The sequence below is a fragment of the Rhinoraja longicauda genome, chromosome 4 (assembly GCF_053455715.1).
Source record: "Rhinoraja longicauda isolate Sanriku21f chromosome 4, sRhiLon1.1, whole genome shotgun sequence".
Lineage (NCBI taxonomy): Eukaryota > Metazoa > Chordata > Chondrichthyes > Rajiformes > Arhynchobatidae > Rhinoraja > Rhinoraja longicauda.
In genome coordinates, this window is record NC_135956.1 from 37,296,732 (window position 1) to 37,316,686 (window position 19,955).

The 19,955-nt window shown below is 40.7% G+C and overlaps 1 protein-coding gene across 4 annotated transcripts in view; it reads right to left on the reverse strand.

Annotated features, from left to right (window-relative positions):
- Positions 1-13,264: 13,264 nt before the first annotated feature.
- tsnare1 (T-SNARE Domain Containing 1) overlaps positions 13,265-19,955 on the reverse strand; it is a 574,772-nt gene continuing 568,081 nt past the window's right edge. For all 4 annotated transcript variants that reach the window (XM_078398598.1, XM_078398601.1, XM_078398600.1 and 1 more), the window contains exons 11-12: positions 18,285-18,401; positions 13,265-13,469 (exon numbers count right to left, since the gene is read on the reverse strand). In XM_078398598.1, the coding sequence (XP_078254724.1) occupies positions 18,306-18,401 (96 nt within the window). In that variant the 3' untranslated portion in view covers positions 13,265-13,469; positions 18,285-18,305. The remainder of the gene's footprint in view (positions 13,470-18,284; positions 18,402-19,955) is intronic.

Genomic DNA, 19,955 nt, shown 5'->3' on the forward strand with positions numbered 1-19,955 from the left:
TCATGGATTGGGGTAAACCATTAAAACTCTACCCACTTACTGAGCAATATGAAGTAATGTAGAAACAAGGAACTACAGAGGATGGTTTACAAAAAAGCGCCTGACCCGGAACGTCACCTATCCACATTCTCCAGGGAACTGCCTGACCTTTCGAGTTATTCCAGCACTTTATGTCCGAATATCAAGTAATGGTAAGTTGTCAAACTAAAATAAATTTGTCTTTTCTTTGGTATTAAACCTTCATGAACATGGCAAATCAAAAGTCAATGTAAAAGCACCAAATTGTGCAATGGGACTTCCACAATTTATCCAACAAACATAGCAGGATCACACATTCATAATACAACAGGATCACAAAGTCAGAATACAGCACGGAAACAGGTCCTTTGGTCCATCAAGTCCACATTAACCATCAACCACTTATTTACACTAATCCTACATTAACACCATTTTTATACTTCCCATACCCTCATCAACTGCTTCCAGATTCCACAACTCGTTAGCAAATTATGGACAATTTTACCATGGCCAATCAACCTATCAACATACACACCTAATGGGAGGAAAAAAGGAGTAAGTGGAGCAAATCCAGGAAGAATGTGCAAACTCCACACTGAGAACACCTGGGGTAAGTATTTAACCTGGGTCTGTTGCTGTGAGGCACAGCTTTCCTATCTGTGCTACAGTGCCACTCAGATTAAGAGCACAAGTAGAAGTGAAATGGAGGTTATTAAACGTTGAAAGAGCCACTTTCTATATTTCATTGTGGCTTCTTAATATTTAAAGCCACAATCAAAGAGGTCCGAAACAATTACTTCCAAATTCACAGTAACATGATTTGCAAGCACAGTGCCATTGTGAATATGGTTTAAACCTATATCATGAATAATTTGGTATCAGTGGGCACTGAGTAGAGCCATTGATTCACAGAGTGTGGAAAGATACCTTTGGCCCAATAAAACCGTGTTGACTATCACCCAGTAACGCTAACCCTACTTTAATCCCGATTTATGTTCTCCAACATTCCCATCAACCTCTTCTAGAGAAGAGAAACTACTTTTTTCAAAAGACAAATATAAACATAAAATACTTACTTTGCTTTAATTCATTTAATGTGAATCTGGTGATGATTTAACAACATACAGGAATTAAGAAAAAAATCTAAAGCTATTTATCACAGCGCATCTGTGCTGCAAATTTCACTGGAAATTCATTAAATGGAAGAGTCCTCCTTTCTTCTTGTGACACTATCATACCTGAATACAACACAGATAATCTGCTGGGTTTAGTAAGATGATACACAATATTTCTCCAGAATTTACCGAACTCAGCATTTTAATCAGCCAAAAAAATATGCCTGTGCCTTGCATTATGAATACTGTTATAGAGTCATAGAGTCATAAAAGTGGCTCCTTTAACAGCCCAACTTGCCCACACCAGCCAACATATCCCAGCTACATGTCCCATCTGCCTGTTGTTTGGCCAAAGGTTTTATTCTTCCTGTATTGTATTGTATTGTATAATTGTATTCCTTAAATCATCTGCTGAAACTTTCAGTTGGTTAGAAGTATATTTCAATGTCTACAGGAAATCTGAGGATCCTTAGACAACAATAAACTGCCCACTTTAGTCTTCTAGCACTATGTTTGCTAAATAGCCTGATCTAAGTGAAACTTAATTTTCACTAGCTACACTCATTGAGAAAGAAAAAATATGCTTCCTTCATCGAGAGATATTACATTCAAAGAATAGTCTGTTGATATAGATACCATTAAACACTTTTATCTTCCCCACAGTGCCTTGTTCATGCTGTCATAAGTTCCTTGCTGACTGTAAGTCACTTTAAAAACTGTAATATACTATAGAAATATAATGAATCAAACAGTCATAGAATTGTTACGACATGGAAGAAGCCCAATTGGACCAAGTTATCATTGTCAGTTTTCTACCAGATCAACTTACTGGTTATATCTTCGAGAGTGTTCTGCACAGACTTTTCCTTCGCAACATTTATATCTAATTACAACCCACAATTGAATCTACATCTGCAGGCAGTGCCTTCCAGATTCCAACCCAACGTTGTGTTAAAATACTTTTCCTCATGTCACTTTTGATTCTCTTCCTCTTTATTTCATATACCCGTGACCTCAAATCCTTGACTAAAGGGAATAACCTCCTCTATGTCCAGACATTCTCATCATCTTATGCACTATATCAAGTCTCTCCTCGGCCTTTTCTCCAAAGAAAACAGTTCCAGGTTCTCCAATCTATCTTTGCAACTATAGTCTGCAACTATTCCAGAAATCTTCCTTGAATGTTTTCTCGTCTTCACATCCCCCCTATAATTAGACATACAGGATTGAAGAAATTCTGGTTGAGGCTGGCCAGTGTTTTACAAAGATTCAGCATGACTTCCTCATTTTCCCCACTCTGTCTCTCTATAAGTAAAGTCTAGAATTGTGTAGGTCTTATCAACCGCTTTCTCAGCCTGTCCTGCCACTTGCAATGATTTGTGCATACATAAACCAGGTTCTTTGGCTCCTGCACTCCTTTTAAAACAATATCCTTTATTCTAAACTGCCTCCCTGATGACAGCAAAGACCGTTCTTATGTTTCTCATAAATGCAAGCTATTAAGTAAGTATGAAGAAAATTTTATGCAAGTAGATTTACTTCAAAATGCATGCATGAATGTATGAGTTTATTTGATTATGAACAAATATAAGTCCAGTTTCAGATAAATTAACCAGTTTAATGCTGTTTACATTACTGTAATTTTAGAATCACATTTATGTACAGAACAGTTGTGCATAGTGCTGCATCCTGTGGTGTCTCTTTTATGTTATTTATGCATTAAAGGAAATGCACGCAGACACACACAGAAACACACACACCCACACAGAATCTACTTGATGCCTCAAATCTGTTTTCTTCCACATTTTGCCAAATGAGGTAAGATACAAACTATAGTCTGAGGCTCTACTATAGGCGCTGGTAAGGCCGCATTTGGAATATTGTGAGCAATTTTGGGCACTATATCTGAGGAAGGATTTGCTGGCTCTGGAGAGGGTCAAGAGGAGGTTTACAAGAATTATCTCAGGAATGAGTAGGTTAACCTATGATGAGCGTTTGTCGGCACTTGGCCTGTACTCACTAGAGTTTAGAAGAATGAGGGGGGACCTCATTGAAACATACAGAACAGTGAAAGGCTTGGATAGAGTGAATGTGGAGAGGATATTTCAACTAGTGGGAGAGTCTAGGGCTAGAGGTCATTCTTTTAGGAAGGAGATGAGGAGAAATTTCTTTAATGAGAGGGTGGTAAATCTGTGGAATTCTTTGCCACAGAAGGCTGTCGAGGCCAAGTCAGTGGATATTTTTAAGGCAGAGATAGATAGATTTTTAATTAGTACAGGTGTTAGAGGTTATGGGGAGAAGGCAGGAAAATGGTGTTAGGAGGGTGAGGTAGATCACCATGATTGAATGGTGGAGTAGACTTGATGGGCCAAATGGCCTAATTCTACTCCTATCACTTATGCCCTTATAAACTGCTGGAGCAATTCAGTGGGTCAGACAGCAACAATCTGAGGAAAGGTTCCGATCTGAAATGTCGTCTGTCCAATACCTTCCACGGAAGATGGCTGACCCGTTAAGTTTCTCCAGCACTTTACTCAAGCTTCAAGCAGCTGCATTAGAAAAGAAACATAGAAAAATAATTGCAGGAGGTGGTCATTTGGCCCTTCGAGCCAGCACCGCCATTCAATATGATCATGGCTGATCATCTAAAATCAATACCTCGTTCCTGCTTTTTCCCCATATCCCTTGATTCCTTTAGCCCTAAGAGCTAAATCTAACTCTCTCTTGAAAACATCCAGTGAATTGGCCTCCACTGCCTTCTGGGGAATTCACAGATTCACAACTCTCTGGGTGAAGAAATTTTTCCTCATCTCAGTCCTAAATGGCCTACCCCTTATTCTTAAACTGTGACCCCTGGTTCTGGACTACCCCAACATCAGCAACATTTTTCCTGCATCTTGCCTGGCCAATCCATTAAGAATTTTATATGTTTCTGTAAGATCCCCTCTCATCGTTCTAAATCCCAGTGAATACAATCACAGTCCACCCATTCTTTCAGCATATGGCAGTCCCACCATTCCAGGAATTAACCTGGTGAACCTATGCTGCACTCCCTCAATAGCAATAATGTCCATCCTCAAATTAGGAGACCAAAATTGCACACAATACTCCAGGTGCGGTCACACAAGGGCCCTGTATAACTGCAATAGGACCTCCTTGCTCCTAAACTCAAATCCTCTCGCAATGAAGGCCAACATGCCATTAGATTTCTTCACTGCCTGCTGTCCCTGCATGCTTACTTTCAGTGACTAATGTCCAAGCACACCCAGGTCTCGTTGCGCCTCCCCTTTTCCTAATCTGACACCATTCAGATAATAATCTGCCTTCCTGTTCTTGCCACCAAAGTAGATAACCTCACATTTATCCACATTATACTGCATCTGCCATGCATCTGCCCACTCACCCAACCTATCCAAGTCACCCTGCAGCCTCAAAGCATCCTCATCGCAGCTCACACTGCCACCCAGCTTTGTGTCATCCACAAACTTGGAGATGTCACATTTAATACACTCATCTAAATTGTTAATATATATTGTAAATAACTAGGGTCCCAGCACCAAGTCTTGCAGCACCCCACTAGTCACTGCCTGCCATTCTGAAAAGGACCCGTTATTTCCTACTTTTTGCTTTCTGTCTGCCAACCAGTTCTCTATCCATGTCAATACCCTACCCCAATACCATGTGCTCTAATTTTGCACACTAATCTCTTGTGTGGGACCTTGTCAAAGGCTTTTTGGAAGTCCAAATACACCACATCCTCTGGTTATTCCACACCACATTCTCCAGTGTCTCCATAACCTTATCACTGCTAGAATCCGAAGAAAGTACGAAGTACTTCAGTAGCTGTCAAGAAGGTATATCTTTGCCCAGCAATGAATGGTTCTGAATTCACAATTAGAGTTATGACACTGTTAAAATCAGCAAAGGTGCACATGAAACATAGAACAGTACAGCACAGGAACAGGCCTTTCGGCCGACAATATCCATTCTGAACATGATGTCAAGTTAAACTAATCTCCCCTGCCTGCACTGGATGCATATCCCTCTAATTTGCTGAGAAGTAGCAAAATCAATGTGAGGAAACCTAGCTAAGCAGCAGAGAAATTGTTCAGTGCCAAGAATGGCATATTAAATAGGTAGGGCAGAGTAATCTAACATCATCAAATACCCAGTTGATTTTCACATTTTGATCAATACTGTTGACCTGGATTTGGGTATGCAGGGAATCATATCTACATTCACCAAAAATATAAAACCGGAATAATCAATGACAAGATTGGCAAATGATCTCAGCAGCACATGGACTGGTGAAGTGGACAGAATCATGGGAGGTGAAATCTATTGCAGAGAAATGTAGAGTGAAGCACTTAGGTGACAAGAAAGATGGGAGGCAATATAAACCTTATTTTCTGTTGTGTTACTGGTGGGAGAGGGAAAGACATGAGCAAGATTCCACGAGACCGAAGGATATGTGTACCAAAATCTCAGTGACAGCATGGTAATAGACAATAGACAATAGGTGCAGGAGGAGGCCATTCGGCCCTCCGAGCCAGCGATCAATGTGATCATGGCTGATCATTCTCAATCATTCAATGTGATCATGGTTGATCATTCTCAATCAGTACCCCGTTCCTGCCTTCTCCCCATACCCACTGACTCCGCTATCCTTAAGAGCTCTATCTAGCTCTCTCTTGAATGCATTCAGAGAATTGGCCTCCACTGCCTTCTGAGGCAGAGAATTCCACAGATTAACAACTCTCTGACTAGAGTATTGTGTACAGTTTTGGTCTCCCAATTTGAGGAAGGACATCCTTGTGATTGAGGCAGTGCAGCGTAGGTTCACGAGATTGATCCCTGGGATGACGGGACTGTCATATGAGGAAAGATTGAAAAGACTAAGCTTGTATTCACTGGAGTTTAGAAGGATGTGAGGGAATCTTATAGAAACATATAAAATTATAAAAGGACTGGACAAGCTAGATGCAGGAAAAATGTTCCCAATATTGGGGGAGTCCAGAACCAGGGGCCACAATCAAAGAATAAAGGGGAGGCAATTTAAAACTGAGGTGAGAAGAAACTTTTTCCCACAGAGAGTTGTGAATTTGTGTAATTCTCTGCCACAGAGGGCAGTGGAGGTCAAATCACTGGATGGATTTAAGAGATAGAGTTCTAGGAGCTAGTGGAATCAAGGGATATGGGGAGAAGGCATCAGTCATGATCACAATGAATGGCGGTGCTGGCACGAAGGGCCGAATGGCCTCCTCCTGCACCTACTTTCTATGTTTCTATGTTCCTAAGAGTGAGACTGGCCCTTGGTTATGCTGGGACAGGTATGCGGGGCACTCACATGGGTTGGATAACGTTCCAAACTGAGAGGGAATAATTGAATTATTTATAATCAACATTTAGAAACATAGAAAATAGGTGCAAGAGTAGGCCATTCGGCCTTTCAAACCACCACCGCCTTTCAATATGATCAGGGCTGATCATCCAGAATCGGTACCGTTCCTGCTTTCTCCCCATATCATAGAAACATAGAAAATAGGTGCAGGAGGAAGCCATTTGGTCCTTCGAGCCAGCACTGCCATTCATTGTGATCATGGCTGATCATCCACAATCAGTAACCCGTGCCTGCCTTCTCCCCATATCCCTTGATTCCACTAGCCCCTTGAGCTCTATCTAACTATCTTTTAAATTCATCCAGTGAATCAGCTTCCACTGCCTTCTGTGGCAGAGAATTCCACAAATTCACAACTCTCTGGGTGAAAAAGTTTTTTTCTCATCTCAGTTTTAAATGGCCTCCCCTATATTCTTAGACTGTGGCCCCTGGTTCTGGTCTCTCCCAAGATTGGGAAAAAATTTCCTGCATCTAGCTGGTCCAGTCCTTTTATAATTTTATACATTTCTATAAGATCTCCTCACATCCTTCTAAACTCCAATGAATACAAGCCTAGTCTTTCCAATCTTTCCTCATATGACAGTCCTGCCATCCCGGGGATTAACCTCGTGAACCTACGCTGCACTGCCTCAATAGCAAGGATGCCCTTCCTCAAATTGGGAGACCAAAACTGCACACAATACTCCAGATATGGTCTCACCAGGGCCCTGTACAACAGCAGAAGGACCTCTTTACTTCTAAACTCAAATCCTCTCATTATGAAGGCCAACATGCCATTAGCTTTCTTCACTGCCTGCTGTACCTGTATGTTTACTTTCAGTGACTGGTGTACAAGGACACCCAGGTCTTGTAGCACTTCCCTTTTCCCTAATCTGCCATCATTGAGAAAATAATCTGCCTCCTTGTTCTTGCCGCCAAAGTGGATAACCTCACATTTATCTACATTATACAGCATCTGCCATGCATCTGCCCACTCACTGAACCTGACCAAGTCACCCTGCAACCTCCTAGCATTCTCTTCGCAGTTCACACTGCCACCCAGCTTTGTGCCATCTGCAAATATGTTTGTGTTACTTTTAATTCCACCATCTAAATCCCTTGATTCCATTAGCTGTATATCTAACTCGCTCTCGAATACATCCAGAGATGGCCTCCACTGCCTTCTGTGGCAGAGAATTCCACAGATTCACAACTCTGGCTGAAAAATGTTTTTCCTCATCTCAGTCCTAAATGGCCTACCCCTTATTCTTAAACTGTGACCCCTGGTTCTGGACTCTCCCAACATGGTGAACATTTTTCCTGCATTTATCCCGAGACCACTGCTGCCAGCAATCATATATATGACTGTGTCTTTTTTGCCCATGACCTTTGATTTCAAAATGGTTAATGCGACGATAAGATTTCTAACTTGGTTAAAGCTGAGTAAATTGTATATCAGGAGACCAATAAGTCATAATGTCTGGTTTCTTTTTCCAGAATTTGCTAAATATCTTATAAAAAAAAAAAAATTGATACAATGAAGGTCTCGCTGGCAAGACCAATCTTGGACTTTGAGAAGCTGGTGATGAGCCATCTTGAGCTACTGAAGTACATTTAAACATGGCAGTTTGATACAAATGTATGGATTGCCGTATCGTTTCAGTTGGGAATCAACATCATTGCACAGGAAAGGGTTGTAAATTTATTTCAGTGAAAACACATTAGTAACATCCCAGTACTTTCATGCTCGTTTTTACTAACAAAATAGCTTAAAATTTTTTTTCAATTTTCTTCAATTAATTGAACTTAAATTCCCTATTGCCATGGTGTGATTTGAATTCCTGTCTCGATCGTCAGTCCAAGTCACTGGATTACTCATACAAACATTGAATCATAATTAATTTATTCACAAAATGCTGGAGTAACTCAGCAGGTCAGGCAGCATCTCGGGAGAGAAGGAATGGGTGACGTTTCGGGTCGAGACCCTTCTTCAGACTGATGTCAGGGGGGCGGGACAAAGGAAGGATATAGGTGGAGACAGGAAGATAGAGGGAGACCTGGGAAGGAGGAGGGGAAGGGAGGGACAGAGGAACTATCTAAAGTTGTGCCATATATGTACACCCATACATTTGTAAACCATTGTACACCACAAATAGAGATATTTAATAATTCATGAAAATGTTTTTCAAGTGTACTCCTTGCCCTGAGTTTTCCAGATGATTTAAGGTGAAATCAAGGAAAATGCTGTAAAAAGGCTACCAGCACCTTTCCGAAGTCAATGTCCAACATGCACCACCAAATGCTTGGTGATCAAACCCATGACCCACAAGCACCACCACTGTAGGCTATTCAAGGAACAGGGTCCAGGAAAGGCGTTACTTTTATTTCCATGTCTCCTGAACAAGCACAAACACTTTTCCTGCACTATCAACAAAAAAAATGTCTGCCCATTTTAAGACCAGAATAAACCTTACTTGGGATAATCACCGATAATGAAACTTTGTATCACAGATCAAGACAAGTGAGGGCCAAGTTCCCTCTCACCCTGGTAGCAAAATGCACAGAACATTCACTTGGCAATCTGATAGAGCACAATTTATGGATAGGAGCGATATGGGCCAAACACAGTTAAATTGGACGAGCTTAGATGGGGCATCTTGGTTGGCATGGGCAAGATGGGCTGAAGGGCCTGCTTCCGTGCTGTATGATTCTATGACTCTCACACTGGTTGTTGCTCCACTGACCATGCTTCTGCTTTAAGAACAGGTTCAATTTCTCAATAACTCCCTTTCTTAAGCGACTATACAGTTTCTTTGTGAGAGTATTTCCCTGTATTGAGGAATTCAAGATCAGTGTATGTCAGTGCATCATAGGAATAAGTAGGGCTTCTCTGGGATACAGCAGATGCATTAATAGCACAGCTGAGACGAAACAGTAACAGCAGGCAACAGATTGTGGCAAATAATGGTGCATTCAAATCATGCACTGTGAATCTTGCTTTCAGTTTTTTTAATGTTCTTATATTAAAATGCACGTTGCTGTGCTACTGATCAGTAGTTAATAACTTGGATTATATTTTAGGCATTCTTTGATGTTCTTTGAAACATGAAATTGACCATTTAATATGGACGTGCTGGTAATGTACAAGCAAAACCCTTTTGGATAAATTTCTGCAATTCATTAAAAAAAGATTCCTGCAAGCAGCCTTCAAGAAGAGATTGTAATAATCTGACAATGTATTAATAACTGCAAATTATCATCGCATGATGGAATATATCTTCTTGCCATCTCAAGCTGATTGCTTTGCTTCCCAGAATGATTACCAATTTTCAACATTGTTCAGAAATACCACTGCAATCCCCATCTCATTTTTGCAAAAACATATCAAGGGTTCAAGTTCAAGTTGAGTTTACTGTTTTATGCACAATTAGTGAGGTACAGGTACAATGAAACCTGGACTCAGGCACCTGGACTCAGACAACTTACAAACTATAAATTATACGTATATAGGACATAGAAAAGAAAAAAAAGACTGCGTAAAAACAAGACATTAGTAAAATAACATAATCAGAAAACAGGTTGTTGATAGTACAAGAGGTGAACCATAGCATTCTACTGCTGAGGTGGAATATTAAGGTCATGTTGGCCAGTTCATGAACCTGATGGTTGTTGAGTCAGCTGTTGCTGAACCTGATGGTATGGAGCTTCAGGATTCTGTATCTCCTGCCTGATGGTAGTGGTGGGAAGAAGGCATGAACCAGACGGTGGGGATCCTTGATGATAGATGCCATCTTCTTGAGGCAGCACCTCATGGAGATGCTTTTAATGGTGGGGAGGGTGATCGACTGGGCTGAGTCCAACACTCTCTCTGGCCTAAGGTAGAGAAAAGGTGCTGGAGTAACTCAGCGGGTCAGGCAGCAACTCTGGGTGATGTTTTGAGTGGAAACCCTTCTTCAGATGTCTGAGAAGGGTTCTGCCTGACTACCTTCAATTTAGACATTTAAAGTGATATATCTTTGGAAATTGTTAGTTCAAAGGATACCAGAAAATGGAGGTGGGAGTAAAAGGAGTAAACCGATCGCATTGAATGAGTGTGTGCAAAGGACTGAGGAAAAACTTTTTCAGTCAGAGAGTTGTAAATCTGTGGAATTCTCTGCCTCAGAAGGCAGTGGAGGCCAATTCTCTGAATGCATTCAAGAGAGAGCTAGATAGAGCTCTTAAGGATGGCTGTGTCAGGGGGTATGGGAAGAAGGCAGGAACGAGGTACTGATTGAGAATGATCAGTCATGATCAAATTGAATGGTGGTGCTGGCTCGAAGGGCTGAATGGCCTCCTCCTGCACCTATTGTCTATTGACTTATTGGCCTACTCTGCTCCTTAGCTTCCTGTGATTTTACATCACACCTTGAAACTATTTCTACAAATAGGCTGAATGATCTGCTTCTGCGTCGTTAATCTTCAGGTTCCAGCAGGTATCAGGCTTCACTGCAGAAATATAAATGTTAAATGCACATAAAATAGAGCGAGTTGCCAATTTATCGGAAATTGTATTATTATGAAATGTAAATTCAATTATACAAAAGCATGTATGATTGATAAAGGATTGTTCTGATTGCACTTGAAGTAAAGACGCTGAGATTTTGTGCTCAAACCAGTGTCTCTCCTGATTAATCGTTGAATTCAACTCCTCTCACAGAACAATCAGTAATAAAAGGTTTCAGACCTTTGTAAAATCAGTGACAACAATTCTATTCCTTTTAATGCATTTTAACTTGAATCTTACTTGGCATTATAATCTGATCACTTGATTATTCTAATCAAGTTTTGTACAAATATCTTTTTTAATCTCCATTGTTTGCACTCTTAAATGTTTTTGGATGGGTAAGATGTGCACAGTGTTTGACTCAGCTTTATTATGGCCATTTGTGCATGCAAGCCAAACAGATCAGATAGACCGTACATAAATACAATCAAGTCAACTCAAGTATAATAGTTAGAGCAAAGGAGAAGATACAGAATGCAGAATATAATTCTCAGCTTGGAGTGCATCACAAAGTCACATTCCTTGTATATGCACATACTTGGCCAATAAACTTATTCATTCTAGTCTAATGTCCACAATGGAGTGGAAGTGAATCGGACAGTACCATTAGCTTACTGAAAGACTGTTCAGAAGCTTGATAACACAGGGGAAGAAGTTGTCTTGTGTCTGGTGGCGCACACTTTCAAGATTATGTCCCTTTTGCCGGACAGGAGCAGGGAGATAAAGGAATGACAATGAAGCAATGTCTCTGATAATGTTGGCTGCTATTCCAAGGCAGCTTGATGTGTGGATGGTGTCCATGATGGGAAGCCCTGGCTGGGCGAGAGATTGGATTCCACCCACAACTCTCTGCAGATTTCTTGTGGTCTTAGGCAGAGCTGATCACAAACCGAGATGTGATGTAACCCAACATGCTTTCAATGATGCATCAAAAGACTAAACTTTGTAATTTTTTAATACCATAACTAAATCCTGGAACTATCATTAGCAATTTTCTGCTTGCTTTCCTTGGAATAGAGGGGATGTTCAGACCATTTGTGGTATGTGCTCAACACGGTTTGAATTATTTAAGCATTTCCAACCCACTCTTAATTTTACTGTATTACCATAGCTGATGTAATAACATTTAGAACTGAAAACTATTCCTAACAAGGCACAAACTTGTAAGTGTGAACAGAACGTTTCTTAGCATTTAATGGGAACAATTCCTTTGCACCTTGTGTAACAAAATATTATCGGGAAACATGCTAATTATTAGGCGCCCTTCAATTGTCATTTTCAAAAAATCATTGTACACGCAGCAAAACAGATAAATCAGGTGATCTTGAACTGGCTGTAACCACTGCAGAGTTCCACCCACTTATCATCTTCGGCTGTAAAGTGTTAAGTATTTGACAATAATTGAACTTCTATCCAGAGTTTCCCAATTTCATTGCCGTGTCTGGGTACTTTTCTATTGACTGAGAATTTCAGATCTGCTCTGTTTCCAGACACTAAGGTGGCAGAAGTAAGCCAGTATATTTGGGAGATCACAGCCAAACTGAGCTTGTACCCCACTCCTTAGGCTCTAGACTTTACTGGGCAGCGCAGCAGTAGAGTTACTGTCCTACAACGCCAGAGACCCGGGTTCGATCCTGATTATGGGTGCTGTCTGTACGGAGTTTGTACGTTCTCCCCGTGACCTATGTGGGTATTCTCCGAGACCTTTGGCCCACAGTAACAGTATTGTACACACAATCGGGCCAATTTTATATTTAAACCAAGCCAATTAACCTACAAACCTGTATGTTTTTGGAGTGTGGGAGGAAACCGACAATCTCGGAGAAAACCCATGCAGGTCACGTGGAGAATGTACAAACTCCACGCAGACAGCACTTGTAAATTGGATCAAACCCAGATCTCTGGCGTTGTAAGGCAGCAACTCTACTGCTGTACTACCATGCCATGCCAGCTGTTTCCATGTTGCATCTCTAAAACTAGTAACTAAAACCAGAGGTTATGTGCAAACCCGCATCCCTGGCCGTGTGAGATAGCAGCTTTACCGGCTGCACCACCAGACTGCAGCCTATCTAATCATTATTCCCATCATCATCTACTACTTACCTGAACCGCATGGAGATTTTTGATCTGTGTGCATAGACCTAAATGACAATTGTATTCTTCATAGAAAATAAAATAACAAAGACCACCAAAAAGGATAGCAACTTTAAACTTTATTACTATTACATTATTTAATTTAAAAAAATTGCCTGTTAAGACTTGATCTGGTGTTACTTGCACTTCATGAGGCTGATTAGTGTAAACTTGTCTGCCACTGGGAATCTGTATTAATTGCTCATACACTGACCATGGGAGAATAATTGCAGGGCCAAGCATTATTCCATTTGACTTGTTCTCTTTCTGATATTGGAAAACCCTGAAAGTAAAACAGAGGCACACAGATAGATTACAACTCCATTCTTATCTTTATTATTCTTTACAATGGGGGATTTCAATACCCCTGGAGAACCTGGAACCGAATACCATTCTATCAAAATGAGCAGCTTTTAGATTTCATTTTTTTCATCCATTTACGTTTTTACTGTTGGATATTCAAACATCTGCTACTGTTGTCAGGAGATCTTGCAGATGAGATAAAGCTAATTTTTTCATTGAAAAGACCAATTATTTCTCCAAATAGCAGCTTCAACCAATACTAAGTGGGCAAAATTGGGGAGATCAAAAGAAAGTGAGGGAAAACAGGAATTTTGTAGAAAATATAGTCAAAAGCAGGAAAATAATATTTTTTTGTAGAGTTATAGAAAGAGCAATTTCATGTACCATACACAGAAATGTATATTTTTTAAATGTTTGTCCTCTCAAGGGATGTAGGTTTCACTACATGTTCAGCTTTAAATGTCTACTCCTCAAACTTTTAGTTTAGAGATAGAGCACGGAAATAGGCCGTTTGGCGCACCAAGACCGCGCCGAACAGCAAACCCAGTACACTAACACTATCCTACACACTAGGGACAATTTACAGCTGTTTACTGAAACCAATTAACCTACAAACCGGTACGTCTTTGAAATATGGAAGGAAACTGGAGCACCTGGAGAAAACCCACGCGGACACGGAGAGAACACACAAACTCCATACAGATAGCAGCCGTGGTCAGGATTTAACTCGGGTATCTCGCGGTGTAAGGCAGCATCCCTACCGCTGTGCCACCGTGTCCGTCTTTGTCTTTGAGACAGTGGCTCTGAACAGGCATCTGAAAGGCTTGCAGCACAGAAATATGCTCTTTGGCCCATAAAGTTCATGCCGACCGATCCATACTAATCCGATTTACCAAAAGCCTATTATGCCTTTGCACGGATACTTTTAAAGTGTTGGGAGAATATCTACTCATAAACCAGTGTGTTCAATATTGGAACCAACCCTCTGAATGAAAAAAAATCCTCAGATTCTTTCTAACCCTCTTCCTACTTACCTATGTTTCACCTGATACAAGCATTCCTGTTATGGGGAAAAGATCCTCACTATCCACCTTATCTATGCCGCCCATAAATTTGTGCACCTCTATCAGGTCGCCCCTCAGTCTACTACCCCATGTGACAACCAGAGCTGCACATTATACTCCTGCAGTGGCTTAACCAAAGACTTAGAACATTGTATCATTACCTCCACATCTTATGTGCAATATTACAGCTAATGAAGGCCAGCATCCTGCATGTCCTCATCATCATGTACAGCAGGCAGTGAAGAAAGCCAATGGAATGTTGGCCTTCATAACAAGAGGAGTTGAGTATAGGAGCAAAGAGGTCCTTCTGCAGTTGTACAGGGCCCTAGTGAGACCGCACCTGGAGTACTGTGTGCAGTTTTGGTCTCCAAATTTGAGGAAGGATATTCTTGCTATTGAGGGCGTGCAGCGTAGGTTTACTAGGTTAATTCCCGGAATGGCGGGACTGTCGTATGTTGAAAGACTGGAGTGACTAGGTTTGTATACACTGGAATTTAGAAGGATGAGAGGGGATCTTATAGAAACGTATAAGATTATTAAGGGGTTGGACACGTTAGAGGCAGGAAACATGTTCCCAATGTTGGGGGAGTCCAGAACCAGGGGCCACAGTTTAAGAATAAGGGGTAGGCCATTTAGAACAGAGATGAGGAAAAAAAAATTTAGTCACAGAGTTGTGAATCTGTGGAATTCTCTGCCTCAGAGGGCAGTGGAGGCCAATTCTCTGAATACATTCAAGAGAGAGCTAGATAGAGCTCTTAAGGATAGCGGAGTCAGGGAGTATGGGGAGAAAGCAGGAACGGGGTACTGATTGAGAATGATCAGCCATGATCACATTGAATGGCGGTGCTGGCTCGAAGGGCCGAATGGCCTACTCCTGCACCTATTGTCTATTGTCTATTGTCTATCATTTTACCAGCCACCTTTTGAGATCTATGGACATGTACACCAAGGCCTCTCCAAGTCTCACATGATCATAGGGCCCTGCCATTCATGTTGTAAGTCTTATCCTTGTCAGACCTCCCTTTATGCATCACCTCAGCATGGACATAGTGGGTTGTAAAGGCTATTTTTGTGCTGTACAACTCTGTGACTCTATAACTTTAACTTCCAGCTGCATCGGTCCTTAAATGTTCATGTTAATTTGATACTATTTTACATTAACATAGCGTTTAGTGTAAATTTAGGAACAAAACAGTTCAGTAATTTTACATAGAAGCATAGAAGATAGACAATAGACAATAGACAATAGGTGCAGGAGCAGGCCATTCAGCCCTTCGAGCCAGCACCGCCATTCAATGCGATCATGGCTGATCACTCTCAATCAGTACCCCGTTCCTGCCTTCTCCCCATACCCCCTCACTCCGCTATCCTTAAGAGCTCTATCCAGCTCTCTCTTGAAAGCATCCAATGAACTGGCCTCCACTCCACTCTAGAAATATAGAGAAATTGGTGCAGGAGTAGGCCATTCGGCCCTTCGAGCCAGCCATTCAATATTCATAATTTCTGATCATCTTCATAATTTTTACTCAAGAAAATCATTGCATACATGTTCCACGATTACAAGATATTAGACTGTTACTTCAATTACCTTATTTGCAAAATATGTGGTACACATTGTTACTGCGCGTCTCAATTATATTTAGTATATAATCCCCTAAATTGCTGAACTTTCTGTCTCCTTAGCATAGAATCCCAGATACCTAAATTAAGATTGTACATTGTGATTGTGCATTGGGATTTAATGTGGCAGATAGAGTACAACGCCTTAACCTGAAAATTAGGAATAAATAAGGAAGCACTTCTTCCATTGAAAGGGCAGTGGAATTCTTACCTCTCAAATGGATTTACATTTTCAAGTTTGATTTTGCTAGATTGTTACTGGTTAAGGTATTTGCTATGGCTTACCAATTTGCTAAGGTAATACATTTCAGGTATATCAACTGTGTTCTGATTGAATAGCGGAACATTCTTGTAAGGATTAATTGAATTCCAGTCTTCTTATTGACTACTTCAATTTTCCTACTTCATCCTATACATTTGACTGTTTAGGGTCTGACAGTGGGAAGGCTATTCTTGAAAATATAGGCGTGGTATTCCCAATTATACCTTAACAACCATGTGATCTGGAATCAAATCCACTACATCATATGGAGAGTCATAATCCACTGCCTTTTTATCAGGTTCATGCACATCATCTTTGCTTCAATTGTCATGGTTAATGTATAACTTTACAAAGTGAATAGAGAAGGGTGACACAGTGTTAGAGTTGCTGCCTAAGAGTACCAGAGACCCAGGTTTGATCCTGACTATGGATGGTATGTACGGAGTTTGTACGTTCTCCCGGTGACTGTGTGGGTTTTCTCCGGGTGCTCTGGATAATTGGCTTTGGTTAAAAAAAACATTGTAAATTGTCCTTAGCGCGTAGGATAGTGCTAGTGTATGAAGTGATCATTGCTCAGCGCGGATTCGGTGGGCTGAAGGGCCTGTTTCCATGCTGTATCTCTAAACTCTAAGGTATAGAAACTCTTCATTTCACTGGAGAGGATCTGCTGCAAATTAATTTGTATATGTTAAATGTTAAATTAATTTATATTTTGTAACAGTGTTGTCAGTTTGTATTCATGTGCTTGTATTAAAATATATAACGCATGATAATGTTTGAATTGGGTTAGGGCCTGTTCCCTGCTGTACCTCTAAAGTCTAAAACAAAAACTGGAAGGTCTGCTCCACATTTTGATCAAGTACAATTCATGAACAGCAGACTTTATAATTGTGATCTTCCACGGAAAGGATCTCTGCTCATTTCCCTTCATTGCAGAATCACTCAACCTAGGCTGCAATTGGAAAGCTCCAAAGACTCAGTGAACCTATATTACAGTAAACTATGGGACAGGATAGGAGGTAAACATTCCTCCTCAGTCGCTTGCTGTACAGTAATAATTTTGTAATACGCAGCGGTAGAGTTGCTGCTTTACAGCGAATGCAGCGCCGGAGACTCAGGTTCGATCCTGACTACGGGTGCTGCACTGTAAGGAGTTTGTACGTTCTCCCCGTGACCTGCGTGGGTTTTCTCCGAGATCTTCGGTTTCCTCCCACACTCCAAAGACGTACAGGTATGTAAGTTAATTGGCTGGGTAAATGTAAAAAAAATTGTCCCTAGTGGGTGTAGGATAGTGTTAATGTACGGGGATCGCTGGGCGGCACGGACTTGGAGGGCTGAAAAGGCCTGTTTCCGGCTGTATATATATGATATGATATGATATGATACCAAAGGAAGCCAATTTCATACCGTTACATTGCACATTTGGCACGAGTGACGGAGAAGGAATTTCTAGCTAAATACTTTAATAAACATTATAAATTAAAGTTGACATTTTGATCTGGATTTGCGTTCAAGTACATTGCCTTGTTAAAAGAGAATTGAGCGGCACAATGGCGCAGCGATAGAGTTGCTGCCTTACAGAGCCAGAGATACGGGCTCATTTCTGATTACGATTGCTGTCTGTATGGAGTTTGAACGATTTCCGAGACCGCGTGGGGTTTCTCCTGTGGCTCCTCACACATTCCAAAGGTGCAGGTTTGTAGTTAAATTGACTTCTGTAAATTTCCCCTGGTGTGTAGGATGCAAAACTGGGATAACATAGAACTAGGGTATAGGTGACCATTGGTCGGTGCGGTGTGCCGAAGGGTCTGTTTCCACAACTCTTAATTAAACTAAACAAAGTCCTTACCTGGAGTTTGATGTCCAAAGCTCAATGCTTTACTGACACCACAATAATGATGATGATGACAGCCAATATTATTAAAGCAGTTAGAATGAAGCAACATTTCATTTTCCGAGCTCTTCTCTGGAAGAAATCAAAAAAACAAATGATAGTATTCGGTACAGAGATGCTTACCCCTTTTATTAAAATTTGAGAAAAGTCACAAGTGTAGTTTTCAATGCTGGCTATCACAGATCACCTTTATAAACCAGGTAGCTGTAAAAATTAGTCACACATCAAAAATTTCAACACGATTTCCCATTAAGTTAAAGTCTGCTAGAAAGTTCATGTGGAACCACAAGAATCTATGGGAAGGACTATAAATCTCAAAAAATTCTAATCCTCTTTAAAATTGGATGTACCACTTTCAATTAGCTACCTGATCTTTGCACTCAGTGGTGAGAGAACAGCATTTATCTTACAGCAACCCGCAGACAAAAACTGCTGATCACAATGACATTGCTTGTTCTCTTTCTTGCTGTCAGAAGCTGTCGGGCATCCGAACAATGAGATCCCAGGCACAAACAAAAGTGACGTTACCAAATGTGGTTAGCAGTTAATCACAGACAAGTACTTACATATGGCAAACCAAGTGTGAAAAACACAATTTTTAACTAAACACATTATTTTTCATGCAGAACAATAAAGACTAAAACTTATGCATGGAATTATAGTTGAATCTGTAATACTATAAACACACAAACTTTTTTTTTTCCATTTTGAAATCATTTACATTTTTATCCTCATTGAAACTGCAAAATCCAATACATTGTTTTGGGAAAAAAAGGCACTTCAATGCAGAAATGCCCGTTTTTTTAGTTTCGTTTTTAGTTTAGAGATACAGCACAGAAATAGGCCGTTCGACCCACCGAGTCCACACTGACCAGTGATCCCCCCGCCCATTAACACTATTCTACATACACTAAGGACAATTTACACTTATACCAAGCCAATTAACCTGCATACCTGTAGTCTTTGGAATGTGGGAGGAAACCGAAGATCTCGGAGAAAACCCAAGCGGTCACAGGGAGAACGTACAAACTCCGCACAGACTGCAGTCGTAGTCGAGATCGAACCCGGGTCTCTGGCACTGTAAGTGGTGTAAGGGAGCAACTCTACCGCTGCGACACCATGCCACCCTATAGTTGTGCTTTAAATTACTTTGTGGACCTCCCTTTTCATATTATATTTTGGACAACAGAACAAGAATTTGTATCCAGAGAAGTTTCAGTCCTTGGATTTAGACAAAAATAAAAAGTTTACAGTTCCGGATAAAGGTCAAGAAATGACCAGGCTGACTCGCTCGTTCACTGAGGTATCGCTATTTTATGACCTCCCTTAAGAATTATTGCTACCAGATTAAAATATAAACAATAAATGGTACATAAAATAAAGAAATAAATTATGGCCTAATTAGGCTATTTCAGTGAAGCACATAGTGAGGCATTTGCATTTATGAATATGACCCATATTTATTTATAGGAACGATAATGCTGGTACATTCAATTTAGTATTGCAATAAAGCCATCAGAGGACTTGAACGATATTAAATTTGTGCCTATTCAGATGGCACGGGGTACAAATGCGATGTGCTAAGGGTGAGCAGTACAGTGTCAAAATTGAAACATTCTTATCAGT